Source organism: Rana temporaria, chromosome 11, assembly GCF_905171775.1.
Source record: "Rana temporaria chromosome 11, aRanTem1.1, whole genome shotgun sequence".
Classification (NCBI taxonomy): Eukaryota; Metazoa; Chordata; class Amphibia; order Anura; family Ranidae; genus Rana; species Rana temporaria.
Window position 1 is genome coordinate 116,052,673 of NC_053499.1, and position 27,141 is coordinate 116,079,813.

General features: G+C 41.9%; 1 protein-coding gene across 1 annotated transcript in view; it reads left to right on the plus strand.

Moving 5' to 3' along the window:
- The first annotated feature begins 2,970 nt into the window (after window positions 1-2,970).
- KAT5 (lysine acetyltransferase 5) overlaps window positions 2,971-27,141 on the plus strand; it is a 61,644-nt gene continuing 37,473 nt past the window's right edge. Inside the window, exons 1-8 of the mRNA XM_040328890.1 lie at window positions 2,971-3,076; window positions 8,740-8,806; window positions 9,090-9,158; window positions 10,785-10,921; window positions 15,542-15,613; window positions 15,736-15,816; window positions 25,503-25,598; window positions 26,796-27,044. Of these exons, the coding sequence (XP_040184824.1) occupies window positions 3,068-3,076; window positions 8,740-8,806; window positions 9,090-9,158; window positions 10,785-10,921; window positions 15,542-15,613; window positions 15,736-15,816; window positions 25,503-25,598; window positions 26,796-27,044 (780 nt within the window). The 5' untranslated portion in view covers window positions 2,971-3,067. The remainder of the gene's footprint in view (window positions 3,077-8,739; window positions 8,807-9,089; window positions 9,159-10,784; window positions 10,922-15,541; window positions 15,614-15,735; window positions 15,817-25,502; window positions 25,599-26,795; window positions 27,045-27,141) is intronic.

Here is a 27,141-nt window from a genome sequence, read left to right on the forward strand (position 1 = left end):
ACTGTCGTGGTGGGTATGTTGCCTGCCTGTACTGTTTTTTTTTTGTGCAAAAAACTAATAAAAAGAATTTATAAAAAAAAAAAAAAAAAAAAAAAAAAAAAACCTGGGTGTCCATGGTTGGCTGACCACTGGAAGTCACAGCCCTATGTCATTTGCAAGCATCTGCCAGGATTCCCAGTATATCAAAGCCGGCCAGAGGGAAGCACAGGCCCGCTGAAGACTTGGCATCGCAATCATCTGTTGCCTCTGTCAGAAGCAGTTCATGTGCCACCACAGACAGATTTACAGTCCACACCAACGGCCCCTCAAAGATCACAGCCAGTTACTAGATCTCAGTCTGTACCCCATGCTGAAGATGAAAACAGAGAGGCAGGACAACCTCCCCTCCTATAGTAATTAGTGTGATGTTTCTCTGCCAGGTGCAAATTGTATGGTTTCCTGTGCACACTAAACTTTTTTTTTTTTCGTGTGTATATCAAAAGCATGTAACACGTCATAGACTCTTTTCCTCCTTCAGTGGACCAAAGGTTCTTTGGTGGGTGGAGTGTGTAGCGGGGGCTGCTCTGTCACCCATGGTCCTGCTCCTCCCGCCAGCAACCGTCGGACTGAATAGACACTGACACAGGCACTCACTGAGGGAGATCATGCCTGTCAGTCCCTGTGGGGGATTTCTCCCCCTCCCTCTCCTCTTCCTTGAGTGACGAGCGGCGCTCATTCACCGGCATCCCGCCCACTATGCTCTCTTCTCTGTGTCCATATTGGCAGGGTGAGGGAGCCAATCAAGCGGCAGCAGAGGACCACAGGACTTGAAGTCTCATCCCAAAATGGCACCACTGATTTCTACAGGGGGCGGAGCTACTACTTTTGCTTTGCAAGAAGGGGGGCTAGCTAAAGACTTAAGCTTGTTGGTCTGAGGGGAGATCACCATGAGGCAGGAAGATGAACAGAGGTGTGAGGAGAGACTATAGGCATTTGCTAGAGAACCATCCAAAGACGGTTCCAGAGACCCTCCAGAGACAGTTGCAGATATATGTACCTTCTGTACCACCTAATATCCCTATTTCTATGTGGAATATCTCTGAAATTATGTGAGATTGAACGTTAAAACCACTTGATCTTACCGGATCTAACGAATATCTATTAGCCTGAATGATTTTTGGCCAGAAAATTTGATTAGGGGGGGCCAACCCGTCCATATGTACACCCAATATCTGTATTTGTATGTGGAATATCTTGGAAATTATGTGAGATCTAACGTTAAAACCACTTGATCTTACCGGATCTAACGAATATCTATTAGCCTGAATGATTTTTGACCAAAAAAAATTATAAGGGGGGGGGGGGGCAGCCCCCCTCATTAATCACTTAATAAGTGCCTAATTATGTGAGATCTAACGTTAAAAACCAGTTGATCTTACCGGATCTAACGAATATCTATTAGCCTGAATGATTTTTGGCCAAAAAAAATTATAAGGGGGGGCCAGCCCCCCTCATTAATCACTTAAAGTGGAGTTCCACCCATAAATATAACATTACATCAGTAGTTTTAAAAAAATGTCATTAGTCCTTTACAATTTTTTTTTTTTTTTTTTAGATGCCTTCAAAGTGTTGTTGCTAGGCAGAATAGTTAATCTTCCCACTTCCTGCACCTAGGTGCTTAAGCTTCCTAACCTACACCGCACAGACTCCTGGGAATGTAGTGGGTGTAACTTTCCAGGAGTCTGTGCACTCCCCAGTCTCAAAGAATCATGTGACTTGGACAGCACAGGTGCTGAAACCTGATCTGACACTGCTTGTGCAGCACTGAGCGTGTGCGAGATCTGCAAGGCTGAAATCCAGGAAGTCATACAGTCTGGCTTCATGATGCCCACACTTAAGATGGCCCCAGTCAATTTCTATTTTATAAAGTGTCTAAATGCTGTAACAACCTAACAAAACGGACCTTAGTTTACAGACTAACTTTACTAGAATACATTAAGCTTGTGTATTACAGGGGTATTTATATATAAAAAGTGAAATTGAGGCCGGAACTCCGCTTTAATAAGTGCCTAATTATGTGAGATCTAACGTTAAAACTACTTGATCTTACCGGATCTAACGAATATCTATTAGCCTGAATGATTTTTGGCCAAAAAATTTGATAAGGGGGGGCCAACCCGTCCATATGTCCATGCATATGTACCACCTAAAATCTATTTTTTTATGTGGAATATCTCGGAAATTATGTGAGGTCTAACGTTAAAACCACTTGATCTTACCGGATCCAACGAATATCTATTAGCCTGAATGATTTTTGGCCAGAAAATTTGATAAGGGGGGGCTGATGACGGGTTAGCCCCCCCAGCAAATAACTGTTAATATTGCTTGCTTCTTCTAACGCTTCTTCTAACGCAAACAATGATTGATCTAACCTGATCTAACAAAGATCTAACAAACTGCATAAAAAAAATCATTTTTTTTCTATATGGGGGGGGGGGGGGGGGGTTTTAACCCGGCACAGGTGCCTATTTTTCACAGCGCAGACACTTTTCACCTGTTTATTATAATGCTTGGACCATGCACTCATAAGCCAACTGCAGACACCAGATGGCGCTTCGCCTCCTTCTCCTCAATAATGCTTTTACAATGATATAGTCAAACATAATGTGTATTCCATACTGGTATGACGATAAACAGATGTAATTATTTATTTTATTTTTTGAGGGAAAATAAGAAGTAGTCGTTTGCTCGTGATGAATACAACCAAACACTTCCTGTAACGTTAGTCTCTGCACTGCTGCAGTGAAGCGCGCGTTGCGTTCCAGACAACAGAGCAGAAGGGCCCCCTTTGTAAGCCTTCGAAGCTGCCTTGTTAAGTGCCTGATTTTAGATAGCGTTGCAAGCGTAACCTAAATCGAATCGGTATGATTTGGTGTGACGGGTATGACTCGAAAATCCACCGTATTTGGTGGAAAATGGAAAACTTGAAAGTGTCAGGCGCGGTGTGGGCAACCTCAGGCTCAGTGGTCTGGGGGGGAAGAGGCGGAGTCGGCGGGGAAGGGAGGCGGAAGAAGCCCGTAGAGTCAACATGGCGGAGGTGAGGGATTATTATTAGTAGTATCTCTGTGTACAGGTTTATTTGTCGCTAGCATTCATTGTTTCTTATTTCCAGTTAAATGAATGTAGAGGGGACAATTCCTCACACGTTGTAGCCGTTCTGCTCCTGTTTCATTAAACAAGGGATGCTGGAGGCCTGTGTTTTCATGTCACTCATCCATTATCAGTGAGCTGGGGCTGCTTTCAGTGCTGAAACCTGGGCGAGGAAGCAGTCACTGCCTTGTGTAAGACAATGATATGTCGCTGCTGGGTTATTCAGTGATGAGCAATGTAGAATAAATGACAATTTGTTTAAATTAATTAAAATGTATCAAAAGACAACTTTATTTAGGCTTTGTTCACATTAAAGCATGTGCCTAATGGAGGGCTGTGTTTACCTGGACAGGTATCCCATGCATCCCCGTGCAGGCAGTCCTATTGGGATGCAGCAGCTGCACGGACACAGACGGTACTCCCAATCTGACAGTCATGTGGGTGAAAGGATTTCAGATTGGGAGCAGCATTTGTGTCCTGGTGTGTCGCTGTGCAGGTAAATGCAGCTCTCCACGGGTGTGCACTGTAATTTTCAGTAGAGAAAATACAGAATGAAAATGTTCATACAGTGCGCAGCGTTTTGACATGCCCTCTGCACATCCAGCTAAAGTGGTTGTAAACCCTCTACTATACCCGGTGAAGTGAACCGTCTCGGATAATGCACAGAGAATAAAAAATCCTCCTACATAAATTTTACTTGTATATCCGCTAGAGCTGCACGATTAATCGCAAAGAATCAAAATCGCGATCTTTTTTCCTTCCCGATCTTCAAAACCGCAAGTCACGGTTCTCTCTAAAGACCCTCTTACACTAGCGGACTCCGTCTCAGCGGGAGATCTTTCCGCTGAGCTGGCGGACGACGAGTCCCTCTCTGCTCACTGAGCGGGGAGGGGCTTGTGCAGCGCCGCTGTCTCTTATGAAGAGATCTGATTAGGGATGAGCTCCGGCGTGTTCGCACAGTCCACGTGCAGAGCCTGCCAGGAAGTCGGCACTGCATTGCGCTAATCACAGAGAGACATTGTCCCGCTGCTCTGCTGCAGAGATCGGGAAATGTCTCCCTGCCTGTGGTTAGCGCAGCGCCGTGCAGAATTCCTGGCGGGCTCTGCACGTGGACTGCGCGAACACACCGGAGCTTATCCCTAGATCTGATGAAAAGGACAGCATGTCCGTTTTCATCAGATCTCACCCGAAACGTCGTCATCCGTCCATATCGGATCGCCATCCGTCTGATTTTAACGGATCGGGTCGGATGTCAGCGGACATGTCTCCGCTGACATCCGACGCTCCATAGAGATGTTTGAATCGGCCGTTCAGGTCCGCCGACAAATATGACAGGCGGACCTGAACAGTCCAACCGTGTGAAAGGGGCCTAACAAGTGCAGAGAGTTCTCACAGCTGGATAAACAAAATTCAGGCAGTCTGACAAGTTTTAATATAACACAGTGAATAAGTGGAAATTATGTATCTCTTCGTTCTTTTATGAAAGGAAAGAGCTTTGGCGTTTAGATGAAAGAAGTTTAACCATTTAAAGACCAAACCTTTTCTGACATTTGTTGCTTACAAGTAAAACAAATTGTAATGCCAACGGCCACCACCAGATGGTGCCAGGTCACAGAAGCAAGCTTGGGCCTTCACAAGGCTGCAAAGCCGCGGCCTCAATTACCGGCGGGCGCAGGCGCCAGGTCACAATTTCTTGTCGCAATTGCGACCTGGCACCCAGATTTTGTCGAGCCCTGCCCTAGAGAATAAAATGGTGGTTGGTGCAATATTTCATGTCACACCGTATTTGCGCAGCTTTTTTTTTTTAAATGCAATTTAAAAAAAAATACTCTTTAACCACTAGCCGACCAGCCACCGTCATTATACGGCGGCAGGTCGGCTCTCCTGGGCGAGAGCCCGTAGCTATACGTCCTATCGTATAGCCGCCACTAGGGGGCGCGTCGCCGGGCACACGCGATCGCTCGTTACAGAGCGGGGACCGGGAGCTGTGTGTGTGCTCCCGGTCCTGTCAGCAGGGGAAATGCTGATTTTCTGTTCATACAATGTATGAACAGAAGATCAGTGTTTCCCCTAGTACGGCCACCCCCCCCACAGTAAGAACACACAAGGGACATACTTAACCCCTTCCCCGCCCCCTAGTGTTAACCCCTTCACTGCCAGTGGCATTTTTATAGTAATCCAATGCATTTTTATAGCACTGATCGCTATAAAAATGCCAATGGTCCCAAAAATTTGTCAAAAGTGTCCGAAGTGTCCGCCATAATGTCGCAGTAACGAAAAAAAAATCGCTGATCACCGCCATTACTAGTAAAAAAAATATATTAATAAAAATGCCATAAAAATACCCCCTATTTTGTAAACGCTATAACTTTTGCGCAAACCAATCAATAAACGCTTATTGCGATTTTTTTTTTACGAAAAATAAGTAGAAGAATACGTATCGGCCTAAACTAAGGAAAAAAATTTTTTTTTATATATTTTTGGGGGATATTTATTACAGCAAAATGTAAAAAATATTATTTTTTTTCAAAATTGTCGCTCTATTTTTGTTTATGGCGCAAAAAATAAAAACCGCAGAGGTGATCAAATACCACCAAAAGAAAGCTCTATTTGTGGGAAAAAAAGGACGCCAATTTTGTTTGGGAGCCACGTCGCACGACCGCGCAATTGTCAGTTAAAGCGTCGCAGTCCCGAATCGCAAAAAGTGCTCTGGTCTTTGACCAGCAATATGGTCCGGGGGTTAAGAAGTTAATAAAAAAAAAAATAAACAGCAAAGTTAATCCTTTTTTTTTTTTTTTTTGTATAATGTGAAAGATGTTACACCGCAAGAATCGTGATCTTTATTCTAAGCAAAAAAAAAAAGTGTGATTTTCATTTTAGCCAGAATCGTGCAGCTCTAATATCTGCTGTGTTTCCCATTCTACACTCTTCGGAAACTTTTTTTTCACCCTTAGTTCTGTTTATTTGCAACACGCAGGGCACTACTCTTGCAAATCCCATAGTCCCTGGTTCATCTCGGGAGTAAGCAGAAGAGGGTGGCTAATTTCTATATAGTGAGACCATAGAGAGCGAATGTAGCCACTCTTTAAAGTGACACGAAAGCTTTTTTTTTTATAAATAACAAACATATCATACTTACCTCCACTGTGCAGTTAGTTTTGCACAGAGTGGCCCCGATTGTGCTCTTTTGGGGTCCCACGACAGCTCTTGCGGCTCCTCCCTGCAAGAGCTAACCCCCTCTGGGAAGCTCTCTCCCGAGGGGGTTACCTTGCGGGCGCGCTCCCATGCCATACAATCGGCTTCCATAGCTCCGGCGGCCCTGTCATTGGATTTGATTGACAGCAGCAGGAGCCAATGGCTGCGCTGCTATCAATCTATCCAATGAAGAGCCGATCGGGCATGGGGAGAACTACGCGGGATCACACCCTAGGAAATTCTGGGTAGCAAGTAAAACTGGGGCTGGGGGGGGGGGGGGGGGTGGTGTCTGCAAGATGTTTTTTCACCTTAAAGGGACACTAAAGGTTCCCGTTTAAAAAAATAAATAAAATAACATGCATGTTATACTTACCTCCACTGTGCAGCTCGTTTTGCACACAGTGGCCCCGATCCTGGTCTTCTGGGGTCCCTCAGCGGCTGACTCTGCTCCTCCCTGCAAGAACTAACCCCTTCATGGGAGCTCTCTCCCATGGGGGTTCTTGCAGATGCGCTCCTGTGATACATCCGGCGGCTATAGCCACAGACTGTATCACTCGGCCCGGCGCGCCACCTCATTGGATGTGATTGACAGCAGCGCAAGCCACTGGCTGCGCTGCTATCAATTCATCCAATCTAGCCAATTAACAGCCAGACTGAGTGGAGGAAGAGGACGTCAGGGGCGAGCGCAGCAGGTGAACGGGTTCAGGTAAGTAAAATGGGGGGATGCATTAAGGTGAAAAAAATAAAAAAAACCTTTACAATCCCTTTAATGCATAGGATGCATTAAGGTAAAAAAACACAAAGGTTTACAACCCCTTTTAACAAAAGTCAGGTCACAGCAGCAAAAAAAAAAGAATTTGGAGGAGGCTGAGAGCAAAAAACTGTATGCCCTAACTTGCCTTTGTAATGTTACAGTTAACATCATGTGTTTGGCAGCTTGATGTTGGCACTTCCTTAGTTGGCCATTGGGCTGCCTACCAGATCCACGCATGCCTACTGCAGACCTCATAGGCAGCCCAACAGCCAAATCATTTGCTTAAAGCAGAATTATACGTGCCTCAAATCCAGCAATATGATGTTCCGGCCGCTGACATTTTCGGGTGTCCGGCTTCTGGGTCTCTTTTATTGGCCGGTCGAGGATGATGTCAGTTATCTTCGCCATTGCCGAATTTGTACAGGATGCTGTGTGTGCGCAGCTCACTCTACAGGCAGGCAGGTAACTTTAACCACTTAAGGACCTTGCCTGTTTTTCAGACTTGGTGTTTACAAGATTAAAACAGTTTTTTTTTGCTAGAAAATTACTAAACAAAACCAAACATTATATATATTTTTGTTCTAACACCCTAGTAAATAAAATGGCGGTCATTGCAATACTTTTTGTCACACCGTATCTACGCAGCGGTCTTACAAGCACACTTTTTTGGAAAAAAAAAACACTTTTTTGAATTAAAAAATAAGACAACAGTAAAGTTAGCCTAATTTTTTTTATATTGTGAAAGATAATGTTACACCGAGTAAAATGATACCCAACATGTCACGCTTCAAAATTGCGCCCGCTCGTGGAATGGCGTCAAACTTTTACCCTTTTACCCTTAAAAATCTCCATAGGCGATGTTTAAAAAATTCTATAGGTTGCATGTTTTGAGTTACAGAGGAGGTCTAGGGCTAGAATTATTGCTCTCCCTAACATTTGCTGTGATACCTCACATGTGTGGTTTGAACACCGTTTTCATATGCGGGCGCTACTCACGTATACGTTCACTTCTGCGCGGGACGGGGTGCTTTAAAAACATTTTTTGTTTTCTTATTTAATTTTATTTATTTTATTTTTACACTAAAAAAATAAATAAAAAAAGGGGCACTTTTATTCCTATTACAAGGAATGTAAACATCCCTTGTAATAGAAAAAAACATGACCGGTCCTTTTAAATATGAGATCTGGGGTCAAAAAGACCTCAAATCTCATATTTAGACTAAAAAATTAGCCTTTTGAAAAAATGACAAGAAAATGTGCGTTTTAAGAAGCATGGGCGGAAGTGACGTTTTGACGTCGCTTCCGCCCTGCTATGCTATTGAGACGGGGTGGGGGCCATCTTGCCCTCACTCGTATCCCAGCCAAGCAGGAGACAGGACCCGATCGCCGCTGCCGACGGTTCCGCTAAACGACGGAGTCAAGAGTAAACACAGTTGATTGATAATAAATGGATTCTGCCAAACACTAACCATGAGTCCAAGAAACGTTTTTGTGTTTATCATTCATATTCACTGAAAAATGACAAAGAAATCATAAATTCTGCCAGTGTACGTAAACTTATGAGCACAATTTTATACAGTATTTGTAGATCTAAAAAGATCTATTGTAGATAGATCAAATATATATTTGCATGTTAACACCTGCTGCTTTCATTCTTTCAGCCAGAGATTGTGGAAGGATGTCGATTACCTGTCCTTCGCAAGAATCAAGACAATGAAGTGGAATGGCGTACGTGATTCTGATAGTCTCTTGTTTATTATTCATTATTTTAAAATAAATGCCCTAAATCTGAGAATATATAATGTACAAATCAAAATCCAGTTGTCAGCTATGAGGGTATTATAATATCATGTGGTATTTTAGCACAAAATGACTGAAACCAATTTTTTGTTTTTGTTTTGGATAACGTAGGTTATATTTAAATATTTTAGACAATGATCTCGCTAGGAGTCTATAAACGAATGACAATATGCCCATTTGTTGATGATGCTATTTTCTGTATTATTTTTAGCACTGGCAGAAATCCTGAGTGTTAAAGACTTATCTGCAAAGAAACTGTTCTACGTTCACTACATTGACTGTGAGTAAACTATCTATTTATAAAATATTATTTTGTAGATTTATTTTTATTTTTTTGTATGCTTTTAAATGCCTTCAAAAACTTAAATTACATGTTATGTTTTACAGTTTCCTGCAGTGACTGTTTCCCTGTGTACTACTATTAGTTGTAGATATGTGGGATTTTGTGTTATTAGAAGCGGACAAGTGTGTTCTTAAATTGGGTAAAACAGGTGTATAAACCAAAATCGATCTTCACATAAGAATTAGTATAGTTTGAATTGTTTTTGTTATTTACATTGAACAGAACGTTGAACAAATAAATATACTGCATGCAGCTCTTTCTACTACTGAAGGTGCTGGGAAAAAGTGTAGTGGTTTGTAATGCCCCTTGACATTGAGAGGTCTTTCATACCAGGCATGTTTTCATGCACTGTTTGCATTTTGTAATGCATTACTGGGCTGCATCAGCAGTTTGCATATGTTTCTCTGCATGGTCCCATCTGTTAAAGGGGAAAAACCTTCTGTCATTCAGCAGCCCCCCCGAGCCTCCGTTATATATCTTTTTTTAACAAACAAGGTTGGTCTTTATTAATGCAAAAATGGTACAAGACACAGTACAAGCAGTAAGGAAGCAGGATATAAAATACACAATGTACATGAGACAGGGGAGAACCCACAGGGTGCACCAAGGAACACACATCCAGTCTAGATATCCCCGTTATATTTACCTGAGCCCTGTGTTTCCCTCGATGGGAACAAGCACACCAGCTCCGGCTGGTGTCTCATGTCCTGATTGTATAGATTGATAGCAGCACGGCCATTGGCTCCCACTGCTGTCAAATCCAATGACGTAGGCGCTGGGGGGCGCGGCCGGGTCCTGCTTTCTGTGTCAATAGACGCAGAAGCAGGACACGGGAGTGTACCTGCGTGGGTGTCCCAAAGGAGAGTGCTTCTCTGACGGGGCACTCGAGAAGAGGAGGAGCCAGGAGCGCCGCCAAGGGACCCCAGAAGAGAAGGATCGGGCCACTCTGTGCTTAACCAACTGTTTTGTTTTTCAAAAAATGTACAACATGTCGGATTTCTAAAATTTGTTTGCCGCACGAAAATCGGCTGTTGCTGCAGCCCACTAACGGTGCGAAATTTGTACGAAAATTCTTTGATACGATTTTCGAAAGAAACTTCTTTAGAAATTCGAACCGTGTATGGCCACCTTAACTGAGTATAACCATCTGATGCACTCTGTGTTCTGATGAGAAACATTGCAGTTTCTGCATCTTTTATAAAGTCACTAACCCTTAGGGAGTAGCTAACCAAAAACCCGACTTGCAGAGTTTTTCACCCAAGCAGGAAATCACATTTTTATAGGTGTTCTGTACACCAACGATATACAGAACATATTGCCATATTAGTTAGAATTTTACAGAAAATTATAGTGGCGGCAGATTTAAAATAAAGGTAATTTTTTAATAATATTAATACTAAATTATAGTATGGCTTGATAGCAATTGTATGTGCTAATCTTTTTATTTGCATGAAAGCGGAGTTACTTCAAACAAACCAATACAACATATGTTGTAGCATAATGTATTTTCATAGATAGAGCTGTTGTAAAGCAAAAATGTTAATTATTTGTTTATTATTACAGTTAATAAGCGGCTAGATGAGTGGGTTACTTATGACCGTTTAGACTTGAAAAAACTCCAGTTTCCAAAAAAAGAGGCAAAGACTCCAACCAAGAATGGGCTTTCTGGGTCAAGGCCCAGCTCACCAGAACGAGAAGTGGTGAGTAATCTGACAAGATGATAAAAAGCAGATTTTCACCTCCGTGTGTGCGCCAAATGTGCACTGTTGCTTGGATTGAAAAAGCAGTCATTAAAAACTGGACACACCTGAAAATAAACACACTGGTTAGTGTACAGGGTCAGATCAAGGGTTCAATACTTGCCTTGCACTAATTGTAGCCATTTGTAATAAAAAATAAATAATTTATTAAACCAACCTGTTCCAAAATGTATACTTGATTTGTAAGTGGTCACCACCTGGCTGGATCCCATTAACTCAGTCCATAACAAAGGTGTCACTCATTTTCATCTGAAATCTTTAAATGTGCCTAAATGAAAGAGAAGTATCTATTTGGAGGGCTGGATACCAAAAGTGATAATTTTTGTAGCGAGATATAATGGCAGGCATGCCTGAGAATTAAAGCCAGCATGCTTCAAGAAATGATCAGTTTTTGGTAAAGTTAATTTCCAAACTAGAATTATCAACTCCTTTTCTTGATTTACACAACTGGGTGTTAACGTTAGCATGCTAATGCTAGGAGTATCATATTCACAAACATTCTGAAAATAAAGTTTGATTAACTCTTCTCTTGGCTGGGAATGCTGAATGCTATTGTTATGGCTGTAGATTTTCTATAAATATGATTTTATAGCCACAGGAAACCTTCACCACATTCACGTTGATTTCCAGGCTGCGTAATGATTACTTGATGCATTCAGAATTTTTTTCCAAAAACGTTGCTGTGCTCGGTGCCTGCCAAATTTTCGGACCACAAACATGCATTGTTGTTACTTTAATTAACACTAAACACACACTGTTTAATTTACATTGTCCATTCTGTATGTGAATGATGGCACTGTAATAATGTTCATACAAAATATATATATATATGTACCTTTTGCCTATTTGATATACAGCTGTCACATGACCCAGATCTTTCCCAGCCTGTCTGCAGGGAAACATAAGCAGGTTGAGTTTCTGGTTCTCTGCTGCTGGTCACATTTTCAGAAAAATAAAACGGCCTTTGGAATACAGAGTAAAAATAATTGATATCCATAAACTGTTTTAAATTGACATACAAATATATATTTGAAATCAAATCTTTATTATTTTTTGGAAATAACATGGTGTGGTGATTTCAGCCAGTCACAGGCTATGTCACACCCCTCCAGCCTGTGTCTTAGAATAAGGGGGAGGTGAAGCCTTTATCAATCAAGATGTTATATCCCACCCCAATTGTGTTTAACTGGTTAGTGGGCATGGAGGAGGAGGGAGGGAGTTGGCTGTCATTTACCACTGTGTGACTCTCTAGTCAAATGGCCTGCTCAGATATGATGGGGAGGAAATGCTCAGCTTTGAAAATCACTGAGCATGTGCAGAGTTACCACCACAGCTGCAAAATCCCTAGCTGAATTAGAGACATGAACAGGAGGTGGTGATAGAGCGCAACAGGATCAACCAGTTTTGGAGAATATAGAAAATGAATCTCCCACAACAGTAAAATCTGTCTGTATATGCAGAATAGCATGCTTGTTATACTCACTGTGGAACTTAAGTGATTAATCCTCTGCATTCTGTAAAAAGGCAGTTTGATCCTGTATGTACAGATCCTCCCCCTCCTGCACATTCACTCTGGACAAATCCATATAAGACACAGTGAGGGTAAGTCCTGCTGCCATGCTCAGTTTGGTATCAATTGCTGGAGAGAACATTTCTGTTTCAGTTGTGCTGTTCATGTCACATGATATTGGCATCACACATTTGGGCGTGTATAAGATTCTAAATGAAAGCCCAGTTACTGATAAAGAACACAGTGGGCGGGACTGTCACATCTTGATTGATGGATGATCCGCCTCCCGTATAATCATAAGGACACAGGCTTATAGTGGATTTCAAGAGGCTGTGGTTCCCATAAACGACATAACACCACTGTATGTGTTTTTGCAGTGTTCCTTTTTTGACACCTCAAACAGAATCAGTTACAGCCTGCAGACGTGCATATTGAGGTAATCGATATTTCTAAACTTTAAAAATACAATTATTTCCCCAATTTCCTCTAAATTCATAAATAATACAGATCGTGCCAAAAATGTGTTATGTTTTTTTTTTTCTCATATTTGTCCCCCTCTCTCTCTCTCTCTCCCCCTTTTCTGTGCCTTCTCTCTCTCTCTCTTTCTTTCCTTCTCTCTCTGTGCCCTCTCTTTCTCTTTCTGTGCATTTTCTCTCTCTCTCTCTCTCTCTCTCTCTCTCTCTCTCTCTCTCTCTCTCTCTCTCTCTCTCTCTCTGCTCTCTCTCTCTTTCTTTCTTTCTGTGCCTTCTCTCTCTCTCGCGCTCTCTCTGTGCCGTCTCTCTCTCTCTCCTCTCTTTGTGCCGTCTCCTCTGTGCGTCTCTATTGCTCTCTCTCTCTCTGCTGCCGCTCTCTCTCGCTCTCTCTCTCTCTCGTGCCGTCGCTCTCGCTCTCTCTCTTCTGTGCCGTCTCTCTCGCTCTCTCTCTCTCTGTGCCGTCTCTCTCGCTCTCTCTCTCTCTGTGCCGTCTCTCTCGCTCTCTCTCTCTCTGTGCCGTCCTCTCTCGCCCTCTCTCTCTCTCCTGTGCCGTCTCTCTCGCTCTCTCTCTCTCTGTGCCGTCTCTCTCGCTCTCTCTCTCTCTGTGCCGTCTCTCTCGCTCTCTCTCTCTCTCTGTGCCGTCGCTCTCTCTCTCTCTCTGTGCCGTCTCTCTCGCTCTCTCTCTCTCTCTGTGCCGTCTCTCTCGCTCTCTCTCTCTCTGTGCCGTCTCTCTCGCTCTCTCTCTCTCTCTCTGTGCCGTCTCTCTCGCTCTCTCTCTCTCTCTGTGCCGTCTCTCTCGCTCTCTCTCTCTGTGCCGTCTCTCTCGCTCTCTCTCTCTCTCTGTGCCGTCTCTCTCGCTCTCTCTCTCTCTCTCTGTGCCGTCTCTCTCTCTCTCTCTCTCTCTCTCTCTCTGTGCCGTCTCTCTCGCTCTCTCTCTCTCTCTCTCTGTGCCGTCTCTCTCGCTCTCTCTCTCTCTCTCTGTGCCGTCTCTCTCGCTCTCTCTCTCTCTCTGTGCCGTCTCTCTCGCTCTCTCTCTCTCTCTGTGCCGTCTCTCTCGCTCTCTCTCTCTCTCTCTGTGCCGTCTCTCTCGCTCGCTCTCTCTCTCTCTCTGTGCCGTCTCTCTCGCTCGCTCTCTCTCTCTCTCTGTGCCGTCTCTCTCGCTCTCTCTCTCTCTCTCTGTGCCGTCTCTCTCGCTCTCTCTCTCTCCTGTGCCGTGTCTCTCTCTCTCTCTCTCTCTCTCTGTGACGTCTCTCTCGCTCTCTCTCTCTCTCTGAGATGCCGTCTCTCTCGCTCTCTCTCTCTCTCTGTGCCGTCTCTCTCTCTCTCTCTCTCTCTGTGCCGTCTCTCTCGCTCTCTCTCTCTCTGTGCCGTCTCTCTCGCTCTCTCTCTCTCTGTGCCGTCTCTCTCGCTCTCTCTCTCTCTCTGTGCCGTCTCTCTCGCTCTCTCTCTCTCTCTGTGCCGTCTCTCTCGCTCTCTCTCTCTCTCTGTGCCGTCTCTCTCGCTCTCTCTCTCTCTCTGTGCCGTCTCTCTCGCTCTCTCTCTCTCTCTCTGTAGCTGTCTCTCTCGCTCTCTCTCTCTCTCTGTGCCGTCTCTCTCGCTCTCTCTCTCTCTCTGTGCCGTCTCTCTCGCTCTCTCTCTCTCTCTGTGCCGTCTCTCTCGCTCTCTCTCTCTCTGTGCCGTCTCTCTCGTTCTGTGCCCATTCTCTCTCTCTCGCTCTCTCTGTGCCCCGCTCTCTCTCTCTCTGTCTTCTCACTCTCTCTCTCTCATATTCAGGAACAGCATGTAATACAGCATTTATTGATAGTTTTTTATGTTGTGGGTTTGGTGACACTTTGAGGAAGTTAAGCCTGTCACAAAACTGCCACAAATTTAATCGAGCATAAAAATTTTTTTTAGTTTTTTTTGGACATATAGGTATAATTTTAGCTGCCTATATTTGTAGATCTGCTGATTTTTTTTTTTTCCCCCAACATTTGTTTTTTCACTAATATTCTCTGCCTATATTGTTAAGAGACAATAGCTTCAGTGTTTCCAAAAAACAAAGCTAAATAAAGTGTCTGAGCCTTAATCGTTTTCTACTAGATATTGCCGCCTGTTGTTATATGCAACATATTTTGTGTTTCAGAATCGGACCCTCGGGTCCCCACAGTGTAACTTCTGTATTGTTCACCTGACCTGATGCTGGATTCTTAACTTGTCTATATAATTTTATATCATTTATTAATGAGTCTTAAATCTGATTTGTGTGGGGAACTTTAGTTTTCAGCTTTAGAAAATCAGCTAATACTTGTCATTCCAGCTTAAGTTTTTCATCTGTGTCTGGTTTAAAGGGCTGCTTTGCCACCCCTGTCCCAGGCAGGCAGGTGGTGAATGTGTGCATAAGTGTCTGTCTTAAAACATAATGACACAGGCAGATTATTTCTGAACCTCTGTCCCTGACACAGTGATATACCTTGAGAAGAAATTTGTATTTATTTATCATTGCTGTGTGAAGAGACAATAAAGTAAAATCCATACGTGTGACCCTCCCACTGTATTGGGGAGAGGTGATAAGCCTGTGTCATTCCTTCTCCACAGAGGAAGATTCCTGAACTCATTCTACCTCCAGTTGCAGCCCCTGCGGGAGGAGGAAAATCTCTCCCTGTTCCAGTAAGATATTGTCTCCCATTCATGTCTGTTTCCCTGATTTCAGTATTCTCCGTCAGATCAACTTTCCTTGTTGTATTTTATTTCCTTTTAATGACTTACAAGTTATTTTGCTCTTCTATCAGAAACGGAAAGTAGAAATTGTATCACCAGCCACTCCAGTTCCACCAGTGGTAGAAACCACTCAGGCCTCAGTCTTTCCACAGGTAAAACATACAATGACAAGCCGTTTTGATAATGTTACTGTTTCTCTACCATTGAAAATATTTGTGTGTAATCACTTGTCAGTGTTTTTTTTTTTTTTTTTTTTACTTGCTGTAGCCCTGGTGCACATTGCTGCTACTTTGAAATCGCCCTACTTCACTTGAAATCGCGCTACTTCAAAGTAGCAAGGTCAGCGCAATTTCAGCTGCTACTTGATAGACATCTGTGTGGCTTCATGCACAGATGTCTATTGAAGGCGCACCTGAAAAACTGCAAAAGTAGTGCAGGAACTACTTTTGCAAATCAGTGCAGCGCTGTAAAATCGTTGCACCGATTGAAACTTTGCCCTTGCCTCCAATAGGCTGCGACTTGTCATGCGATTTGATCTCTCAAATCGCATAAGAAATCGCTCAATGTGAACCTAGGCTAAAGGTCAATTTAAGTATTTAGTTTTCTCTTTTGTACACTTAGTGATGGCGTGTGCGTGTGATTATTTTTAAGGTTGTTTTTGCTAGTACACATTTTGGGGGGGAAAAAGCAAGGAGTTTACTTTTTTAATTCCAGATTATAATAGACTAATCTATTTTATTCAGTCCATTCCTGACCACAAACGTAGCTTATATTTCATGGTACACATCACATTCACACACTTGCACAAATTGCCTAATTTCTGGAAGAGTGCACAGCTGTTATTTACTCTACTGTTAAAACTGGCTGATATTGCACTGATTGGATGTGTTATAAGTCAGCCCTCAACATTTCCACTCGCCTGCTCGCATTTAGTGAGTGGGAATTAGTGGAGGGCGAGTTGTCAGACTGCGCTGACAGTTTCCTGGCTGATCGCTTCCTGCAGAAGTGGTGCGGCCCGGAGGGATGCTCCCTGCCCCCCGGACTGCTCTGATGTCCTGTAAAAAAGGCCAGTAGCGATCAGCCAGAAAACTGTCAGGATGATCTGGCGGCCGGAGCACACAGAGCAGGGATCTACTGCTGAGACACGGCTTCTATATGAATAGCCGGCCACTGTCAAACGAAGTCCTGCCTCCTGGATTGGCACTGGACTAGTGTGCTGTCTATTTAAGTAGTCGATCCAGGAGGCAGGACATTGTTTGACAGCAGCTTGCTATTCATATAGAAGCCATGTCTCAGCGGAAGATCCCTGCTCTGTGTGATCCAGCCACCAGATCCTTCTGACAGCTTGCTTGAAATTCCTCCCTGCTGCACTGATGGGCAATGATACAGTATTCATACCCCTTGAAATGTTCACCATTTTGTCATGTTGCAACCAAAAACATAAATGTATTTTCTTGGGATCTTATGTGATAGACCAACACAAAGTGGCACATAATTGTGACGTAGAAGGAAAATGATAAATGTTTTTCTGGCCTTTATGGAAGAGTGGTAAGAAGAAAGCCATTGTTAAAAGAAAGCCATAAGATGTCCCATTTGCAGTTTGCGAGAAGCCACGTGGGGGCACAGCAGATTTGTGGAAGAATGTCCTCTCTTCAGATGAGACCAAAATTAAAATTTTTGGCCTAAAGCAAAATGCTATGTGTGGTGGAAAACTAACATTGCACATCACCCTGAACACACCATCCCCACCATGTAACATGGTGGTGGCAGCATCATGTTGTGGAGATGCTTTTCTTCAGCAGGGACAGGGAAGCTGGTCAGAGTTGATGGGAAGATGGATGAAGCCAAATACAGGGCAATCTTGGAAGAAAACCTGTTAGAGTCTGCAAAAGACTTGAGATTGGGTTTGGAGGTTCACCTTCCAGCAGGTCAACGACCTAAAGATACAGCCAGAGATACAATGTAATGGTTTAGATCAAATCATATTCATGTGTTAGAATGGTCCAATCAAAGTCCAGACCTAAATCCAATTGAGAATTGGTGGCAAGACTTGAAAATTGCTGTTCAGACGCTCTCCATTAAAACTGACAGAGCTTGAGCTATTTTGCAAAGAGGAATGGGCAAACATTTCACTCTAGGTGTTCAAAGCTCTTAGAGACATCCCCAAAAAGACTTGCAGCTGTAATTTCAGCAAAAGGTGGTTCTACAAAGTATTGATTCGGGGGCTGAATACAAATGCATGCCACACTTTTAAAGGGGTTGCAAAGGTTTAATTTTTTATTTTTTTTAAATAAGAAATATACCATACTTACCTCCACTCTGCAGTTCGTTTTGCACAGAGTGGTCCGATCATGTCTTCTGGGTCCCTCGGCGGATGTCTTGGCTCCACCCTGCAAGAGCTAACCCCCCCCCCCTCTAGGGGGAGGGTTAGCTTGCGGGGCAGCGTGTGTTACACTCGGCAGCCATAGCGTCATTGATTTGATTGACAGCAGCGGGAGCCAATGGCTGCACTTCTATCAATCCTCCAATAAAAAGCCCACAAGAGCTGGGGGAAAGCATTGCGAGATCGTGCCCACAGAGATTCGGGGCTCAGGTAGCTTCCTTTACCTTAGTGCAGTTTTCCTTCACTTACCTCATCCTTCCATTTTGCTTTGAAATGTCCTTATTTCTTCTGAGAAATCCTCACTTCCTGTTCTTCTGTCTGTAACTACACACAGTAATGCAAGGCTTTCTTCCTGGTGTGGAGTGTCGTGCTCACCCCCTCCCTTGGACTACAGGAGAGTCAGGATTCCCACTAACACACAGCTCCTTTCTCTATCTGCAATGTAGAGAGAGTCCTGACTCTCCTGTAGTCCAAGGGAGGGAGTGAGCACGACACTCCACACCAGGGAGAAAGCCTTGCATTACTGTGTGTAGTTACAGACAGAAGAACAGGAAGTGAGGATTTCTCAGAAGAAATAAGGACATTTCAAAGCAAAATGGAAGGATGAGGTAAGCGAAGGAGGACTGCACTAAGGTAAAGGAAGCTTTTTAGGAGGAAAAAAAAAATTGTACCTTTACAACCCCTTTAATGCATAGGATGCTTTAAGGTGAAAAAACACAAAGCTTTACAACCACTTTAAGATATTTATTCACAATTATGTGCCACTTTGTGTTGGCATATCGCAGGGATATGCAATTAGCGGACCTCAAGCTGTTGCAGAACTACAAGTTCCATTAGCATTGCAAGGCTTTGACAGCCACAATCATGACAGGCAGAGGCATGATGGGACTTGTAGTTTTGCAACAGCTGGAGGTCCGCTAATTGCATATCCCTGGTCTATCACATAAAATCCCAATAAAATGTATGTTTTTAGTTGTAACATGACAAAATGTGAAGGGGTGTGAATACTTTCTCTTCAAATATTTTAAGTGAAAGGAAATATTCAAAGGGAAAGGAAACGTACATGAAACGTGGAAACATACATTGTAGTCCCCAGAGAAGGGGAATATATATATCCAAATGTCCAGAAATGCAATGTTTAACTGACTGGGTCATAGTTGGATAATGATAAACCAAGGTAGAACATTTAAGTATGTAACGACTGCATTGTACTATGGTATTAGAGGTTAAGGGATGCCATACGCGTATACCGAGTGTCAGAAAGGGACAACCCTCGGAGAGGTGGTAGAAGTGGGCCGTAAAGTGAAGCCCAGTGTACAAGGGTCATCTAAAGGTATAGGACTAAAAAAACAAAAAGGGAAGATGGTAAACCATAGGATATAAGAGGATGGTAATGAGAGGGGATATTATGGTTATCCAATAGACCTGATTCCTGAAACATCGAAGTTAGTTGAGGTCAGGACAGGTCATCATTCTTACAGTGGGTTATTCCAAATCTGGGGAGCTAGTGTGTATAGAGTCTGACAGGGGGAAGAAGAGGGTATAGGGGTGGAGGGAAGGGGATCCTGAGGGATGGCTTGTTTGGGTGACGTTAAAGATCTATATCAGAGTGACTTCGATATCAAATTTTTATAAGGTTCAAGGGGACAATAGCATTTCATCAAAATCTGAGGGGATGAAGTGATCAATCCAGGTCCGCCATAAGCGTTCATATTTGAGAGTTTTGTCCAGGAGGACTCTGTTTTTGGTCTCTACAATGTTGAGATTTTTCCATGCGTTGGCGATTGTTTGTTTAGCTGCAGTGGTAGCCTGCAGGAGGAGTTTAAATTGGAGGCGAGTCACATCCAAAGGTTTTTTATTGAGTAAGGCTGTAACTGGATTTGGGTCCAATGAGCTATCAAAAAGTGTGGAAAGGATATAGAATTTCAGTCCAAAAGGTTTTACCAATGGACAGGTCCACCTAATGTGGTGGTGGGTGCCTGCTTCTGTGCAGCCAGCGAAAGCAGAGAGGAGATTATGAGGCCAGGCATTTGGAAATCTGGGCAGGGACAAGGTACCAGTGCATGAGGACTTTGTAGTTCATCTCCAATGCTACAATATTTTGAGAGGCCAATTTAGTGGCTTCAAATCACTTGATTACCTGTTTCTACTACACCAAGTCACTTTGGAGTTTTTCACGGAGAATGAACTTGTCATGAGGATTTTATTAATCAACTAATTTAGCATTTTTTGGGGTTTTCTCTGTTATATAATAACTTTGCTTTATACAATATTTTTATGCGCTATTATTGGACTATTCACACATAACTATATTTTTGTTAAACCTCATCTGCCATTTGGCTCCCCTCTATTTTAACTTTGTCTTCTTGCAAAGTATCCTATTGTGAAGTTGTTGCCCTGCCAAACTTTGTATAATCAGCAAACACTGTAGGGTACTGTATCAAACGCCTTAGGAAAATCTATACAACCTCCACAGGCCTTTCTCTATTCAGTTTTTTTGTTTTAGATTTGGCAAATGATAGAAATTAAACCTAAAGCGCTAAATAATTAATGCCTCGTTTCCACTGAGCGTATCGGTTCAGTACGGTTCGGTTCGGTACGCTATTTTGGGTGTTTCCATTATGAAAGCGTGCCATAAAAGCGAACCGTACCGGACCATTCTGGGTCCTGCTTGAGATGTGGAGCCATAGAAATGGAACGGTTCCATTAGGACGGACCTACAAATACATCTCACTGATTGGTGGACGCGCTAGGCATTTTTCCTAAATCCTGTATGGTCCCGACGTTCCGATTTTCCGCGGAAACACTCACGAGAATAGACCGGTCCATTCTAAACCGTTCCAAACATACTGACCCGAACCGTTCCGTTCAGTGGAAACAAGGCATAATTTTGTGAAGGATCAAATAATTAAAAATATAACATTTAGAAAAATGTATTTAAAAAAAAAAACATGACTTTGTATGTAAATGGCTTAGGTAGTTGCTAAATGTATACATTAATTATACTTCCAACATAAAGGGCTTTTAAGACAAGTAATTTTTTTTTTCTTTTTTTTAAACCAGCTAAAATGTTTCTAATTTTGTGTGAGTGTGGTAGAGTTAGATCTTCTGTTCTTTATAACTAGGATTATTTTCCTTAATTTTCTCTCTCTGTGACACTTGTACTAGAGATGGAGGGGCAGGTGTCACCAGGACAGGAATACAGTGAGGGAAAAAAGTATTTGATCCCTTGCTGATTTTGTACGTTTGCCCACTGACAAATAAATGATCAGTCTATAATTTTAATAGGAGGTTTATTTTAACAATGAGAGACTGAATAACAACCCAAATTTTTTTTTAAAAAGTTATAAATTGATTTGCATTTTAATGAGTGAAATAAGTATTTTGATTTCTTCGCAAAACATGACTTGGTACTTGATGGCAAAACCCTTGTTGACAATCATAGAGGTCAGACGATCCTTGTAGTTGTCCACCAGGTTTGCACACATCTCGGGAGTGATTTTGTCCCACTCTTCTTTGCAGATCCTCTCCAAGTCATTAAGGTTTTGAGGCTGACATCTTTTATACAGGTAAAAAGCTAAGATTAGGAGCACTAAACTTTTAAGAGTGCTCCTAATCTCAGCTCGTTACCTGTATAGAAGACACCTGGGAGACAGAAATCTTACCGATACGGGATCAAATACTTATTTCACTCATTAAAATGCAAATCAATTTATAACTTTTTTGAAATGCGTTTTTATGAATATTTTGTTGTTTTTCTGTTTATCACTGTTAAAATAAACCTACCATTAAAATTATAGACTGTTCAATTTGTGAGTGGGCAAACGTAAAAAAATTCAGCGGGGATCAAATACTTTTTTCCCTGCACTGTACTTGACCAGCAATAAAAATATTCCGAGTTCTAAACCCTTGCACACACTAAATTGACTTTTGCTGTTGGGGAGATTTTGCTGTCAGGGAGTGAGCAGAATAATCTCTAACAGGGAACCAAATGGGAATAAAACCTGACGGCTATATCCAAAGCTAAGTAGAAAGTTATTTTTAGCTGAAGATGGCTTAATGTCAATTGTTGATACCTTTACTGACGTATTTCTTAAAGAGGTTGTAAAGACAAAAATATTTTCCTCTTAAATTAAAGTCTGACAGTAGCTGATAAAGTAAAAAGTAATGTTTTGCATTATAACTAGTTTGATACCTGTTGAAATCGAGCTGTTTTATTCACCTCCGTCACTCCTGAATCATTATTCTCACTGACTTCCTGGTTTGCGGTGCGCATTCATTCTTGCTACATCACGGCCTAATGGGAACTACAGTTCCCATTAGGAATGAAATAAGAAAATAGAGGAACACCAACCATAGGATGGACTATGGGTGTCCTAAGGTATTGCGGTGCCGCGTCCTAGCATGAGTGGAAGTTTTTAATTGTGAAGGAATAATGGACTTTATAGGCACCAATGGTCAACATAGAATGTAAAAGAAGTTTTTTATTGATACAAGCCCAGAGCCCTGGGTAATTGAATCAACAATTACAATATAGAAAAACAATATTAAAAAACATATAATTGACTATATTAAAAACATTAGTAAGCATAGAATATCTCTAAAATGCTAATAACCCATAGGGGTTGTACAAAAACCACAGATAGTCCACATGGGACAACAACAACAGTTGGTGAACAAACGTAGGCTTCAATTTGTGTATTTTTATACATATGCTCTACATGTTTCGCATGTTACTGCTTCTTCGGGAGCTTAAAAAGAATATTTTCTGGAAGGAAAAACATAGACTATTATTGGTTTCAGATTTTAATTTAACATTGTATATTTTGTGAATCAGAATAAGTAGTGTTTCTTGTGCAAAAAAGCACCATAAAAAATGACTCAGTTTGCCAAGAGCCGCCAAACCACCGGTGCAACCAAAGGGATCAAAGGTGAGGGAGGTGTAGGGACATGCCAGATACCCACATAGTTAATCAGAGGTGTTAAGAAATAGCACCGTCCTCGCCAGAATAGAAAGAGTGGCGAGTAGTGACGGATATGCCTAGATAGTGCGGCAAGAAGAAGAAAATAGTATATATATATATATATATACCTCAAATTGTCGGTGGTAATAGAGTCAGGGAAAGGTGATAGCGAAGCTCCACACATCACCAGTGAACAAGTGAGAGTGAACCATTTTGTGTGTATAGAGAGACGAGATAATATAATAGTAAAAGAAGTAAAAAAGTAAAATAAACCTACCATCAGCAATGATAGGTAAGAAAAAATTGTGTATATGTGTAAAAGTTCCAACGATATTTCTGGATCAATGTGGTAACAGTTTCCAGTGGATAAAGGTGTAGTTTTTCGGACAAAGTTTGAACTGGAGTAGGGTCTGGTAAATAAAAAAGTAGATAGTGCTAGTAAAAAATTATGGCTTGCGCAACGTATAAATGCATATAGAAACCCGAATCAAAAAATATAGATATACATACCCAAAGTACAGGGTACAGTCAGGATAGGGCTGGTTCAAGGGTTAGGAAGCAGTGCACGATGATGTATATACACTGCACCTTTTTGAGTAAAAAAGGCAAATGCCCTTAAGGGTTAAATCCCCAAAAAATTGTAAAAGACCGGACCAGACCGTTAGAACAGAACTGTAGTGGTATGAGATGGTATCTGTATGAGAAAGGATGAATAAACAAAAAATAGTCTAAATGAGGGCTGTTATAAACATAGCCAATAATGCCAGTCACCGCTACCAAAAGAAAAAGAAAGAGACCCATAAAGGAGTGCTTACCATGTCCAGGTACACCTGTTGTCTCACACGCACTGTCTATGGGAGCAAACGTGCAGCTTCCTGGGGATCCTGCTCCATTATAAGCCTGCATGTCTCCGATCACGTGAGCGGATGGGACTTCCGCATCACGTGTTCCGACCAGAGATCACGAGGGCCAATCCCCTGACAACGCAAGCTCCATGGGCGTCAGATGACGCCTGCCAGAGCCAACGCGAGTAACCGGGCCGGTCCTCGTGGAAGGGGAGGAGTGTAAGAACACGCTCCGCCAATGGGATTAGGCGGGGCGTGTCGGACCGGCACTGCACGTATTCGATGGCATAGCCATCAACACAATACAGGTCAGGCCGAAAATCTCTCATCCATCCCCTAACAAACCGCAGCATAGGATACGCTGCGGTTATCTGGCCGTACACAACCCCCCCATGAAACCCAAAAAACAGATGCGCCAGTCCTAGCAGCTATGGCAAACTGAGTCATGGGTAAAAGAAACTTAAAGTAGTAATTCCTAAAAAGAGGAAGATCATAAACAAAATTAAATTATACATAGTAACACGCCACCAGCCAGTACATGGTGAAAGTGGCCATGAATTATTGCTGCCAAGTGAAGCAGGACATGCATAGAGTAATACAAGCATATTCAATATTTTTATACATAATCATGTCTAGACATTGGAAATATCTGTAGGGAGGTGGATAGTCATAGGAACATAAGAAAGAGAGCAAAACTACAGTAGCAGAAAAACAAACGAGGGGGAGAGAAATAGAGAGTATGTCTAATGGAGTATAATTGATATAATTTTGATCCCTTTGGTTGCACCGGTGGTTTGGCGGCTCTTGGCAAACTGAGTCATTTTTTATGGTGCTTTTTTGCACAAGAAACACTACTTATTCTGATTCACAAAATATACAATGTTAAATTAAAATCTGAAACCAATAATAGTCTATGTTTTTCCTTCCAGAAAATATTCTTTTTAAGCTCCCGAAGAAGCAGTAACATGCGAAACATGTAGAGCATATGTATAAAAATACACAAATTGAAGCCTACGTTTGTTCACCAACTGTTGTTGTTGTCCCATGTGGACTATCTGTGGTTTTTGTACAACCCCTATGGGTTATTAGCATTTTAGAGATATTCTATGCTTACTAATGTTTTTAATATAGTCAATTATATGTTTTTTAATATTGTTTTTCTATATTGTAATTGTTGATTCAATTACCCAGGGCTCTGGGCTTGTATCAATAAAAAACTTCTTTTACATTCTATGTTGACCATTGGTGCCTATAAAGTCCATTATTCCTTCACAATTAAAAACTACAGTTCCCATTAGGCTTAGCCTCCATGCCTGTGAGGGATAAGAGAGCATCTTCACGCAGGGCTGTAGTCATAGGGAGGGGGTGAGCACATTCTGCTTTCCACCATGCAAAACGGCTCAGATGCTGGTGGAAAGCAAGAAGAGTGACAGGAAATGGCATTTTCAAACCTGGATTACTGTATTTTGGAGGTCAAAAGGAAAAACGAGGTAAGTGATATTTAAATGCTGTAGCTTGCAGCAATCAAGTGATCTAATAAAAAACAAAACCTTTAGTGTTCCTTTAAATGTATTCTTAAGTCTATATATTTGAAACCACTGAAACTTCATAAAGTGCCTGTTGGCTCTTCTGGTTCTTTCTTGTAGAATGGGGCAGCACGACGGCCGAGTGCCCCTGCTGTACCTCCTGGACGAAAAAGGAAATCAAATTGTCTGGGTGCCGATGAAGTACTGATTGATGAGGTAATACATTTTTTTTTCTTTTTACATTTGGCTATTGAGAAATACTATGATTAACTATGAATTGGGCTTCATGTACACGGGATATTTTTACAACCTCTCCTGAACGATTTAACTTGACAGATACATAGTAACCCACGTTTAAAACGTCAGTTTTGCCACGTTTCCATGCCAAGTTTAGCTGCGTTTGCGTTTAGAAGCGTTTTAACAATTTTTAAATGGCCAAAAAAACGAAAAATGCCTATAAACTAAATGCGAGTTACAGCGTTTAGCCGTGGAAATGTCAACGTCTGAAAAAAAAAAAAAAAAGGGCCTATAAACGCGCAAATGCCTAAAAACGACAGTAAACCAACCTGTGTACATGTACAGATAGGATAACATTAAATGAGTTCAGTGGCAGTTGAAAAAAGTGTCCAACTGCCTCTGAACGTCCGTTTCGCAGCACCAGTGTACATGGGGCCTAACAGTTTGATTTTAAAATACTATTTTCACATGAGAGAAGTTATGATTACTCTTGTGTGTAAAAGTTTTATGATATTTTAAATGAACCACTTAAGACCCGGACCAATATGCAGCTAAAGGACCAGGCCCCTTTTTGCGATTCGGCACTGCGTTGCTTTGACTGACAATTACGCAGTCGTGCGACGTGTTTTCCAAACAAAATTTATGTCCTTGTTTTCCCCACCAATAGATCTTTCTTTTGGTGTTATTTGATCACCTGCGGTTTTTATTTTTTGCGCTATAAACAAAAAGTGACAATTTTGAAAAAAATGCAATATTTTTTACTTTTTTTTTTTTCTCAATTTAGGCCCATATGTATTCTTCTATATATTTTTGGTAAAAAAAAATTGCAATAAGCATTTGATTGGTTTGCGCAAAAGTTAGAGCGTTTACAAAATAGGGTGTAGTTTTATGGCATTTTTATAAAATATATTTTTTTTTTTACTACTAATGGTGGCGATCAGTGATTTTTTTTTTTTCGTGACTGCAACATTATGGCGGATACTTGACACATTTTTGGGACCATTGTAATTTTCACAGCGAAAGGTGTTATAAAAATGCACTGATTACTGTGAAAATGACACTGGTAGTGAAGGGGTTAACATGTAGTAATTTCTGGATGCATTCAAAGATGTATTCTAAGCAGCCTGGTTTGTTTGAGGGCTAGGTTAACATAATATTCTGTCTTGCATACCTTAGGACTCCCAGGATAGCTCAGATGGAATCCCAACTGCACCACGAATGACAGGAAGCTTGGTGTCTGACCGCAGCCACGATGACATTATTACACGCATGAAGAACATTGAATGTATTGAGCTAGGACGTCACCGCCTCAAGCCTTGGTACTTCTCTCCATACCCCCAAGAGTTGACTGTGTTACCTGTCCTTTACTTATGTGAATTCTGCCTCAAATATGTCAAGAGTCTTAAGTGTCTGCAGAGACACCTGGTAAGTTAAAACAATTAATCTCACTAGCTGTAATGAACAAACGATTTGCTACAACTAGCAACTAGTTAAATACTTACTTATTTTTAAAAATATATTG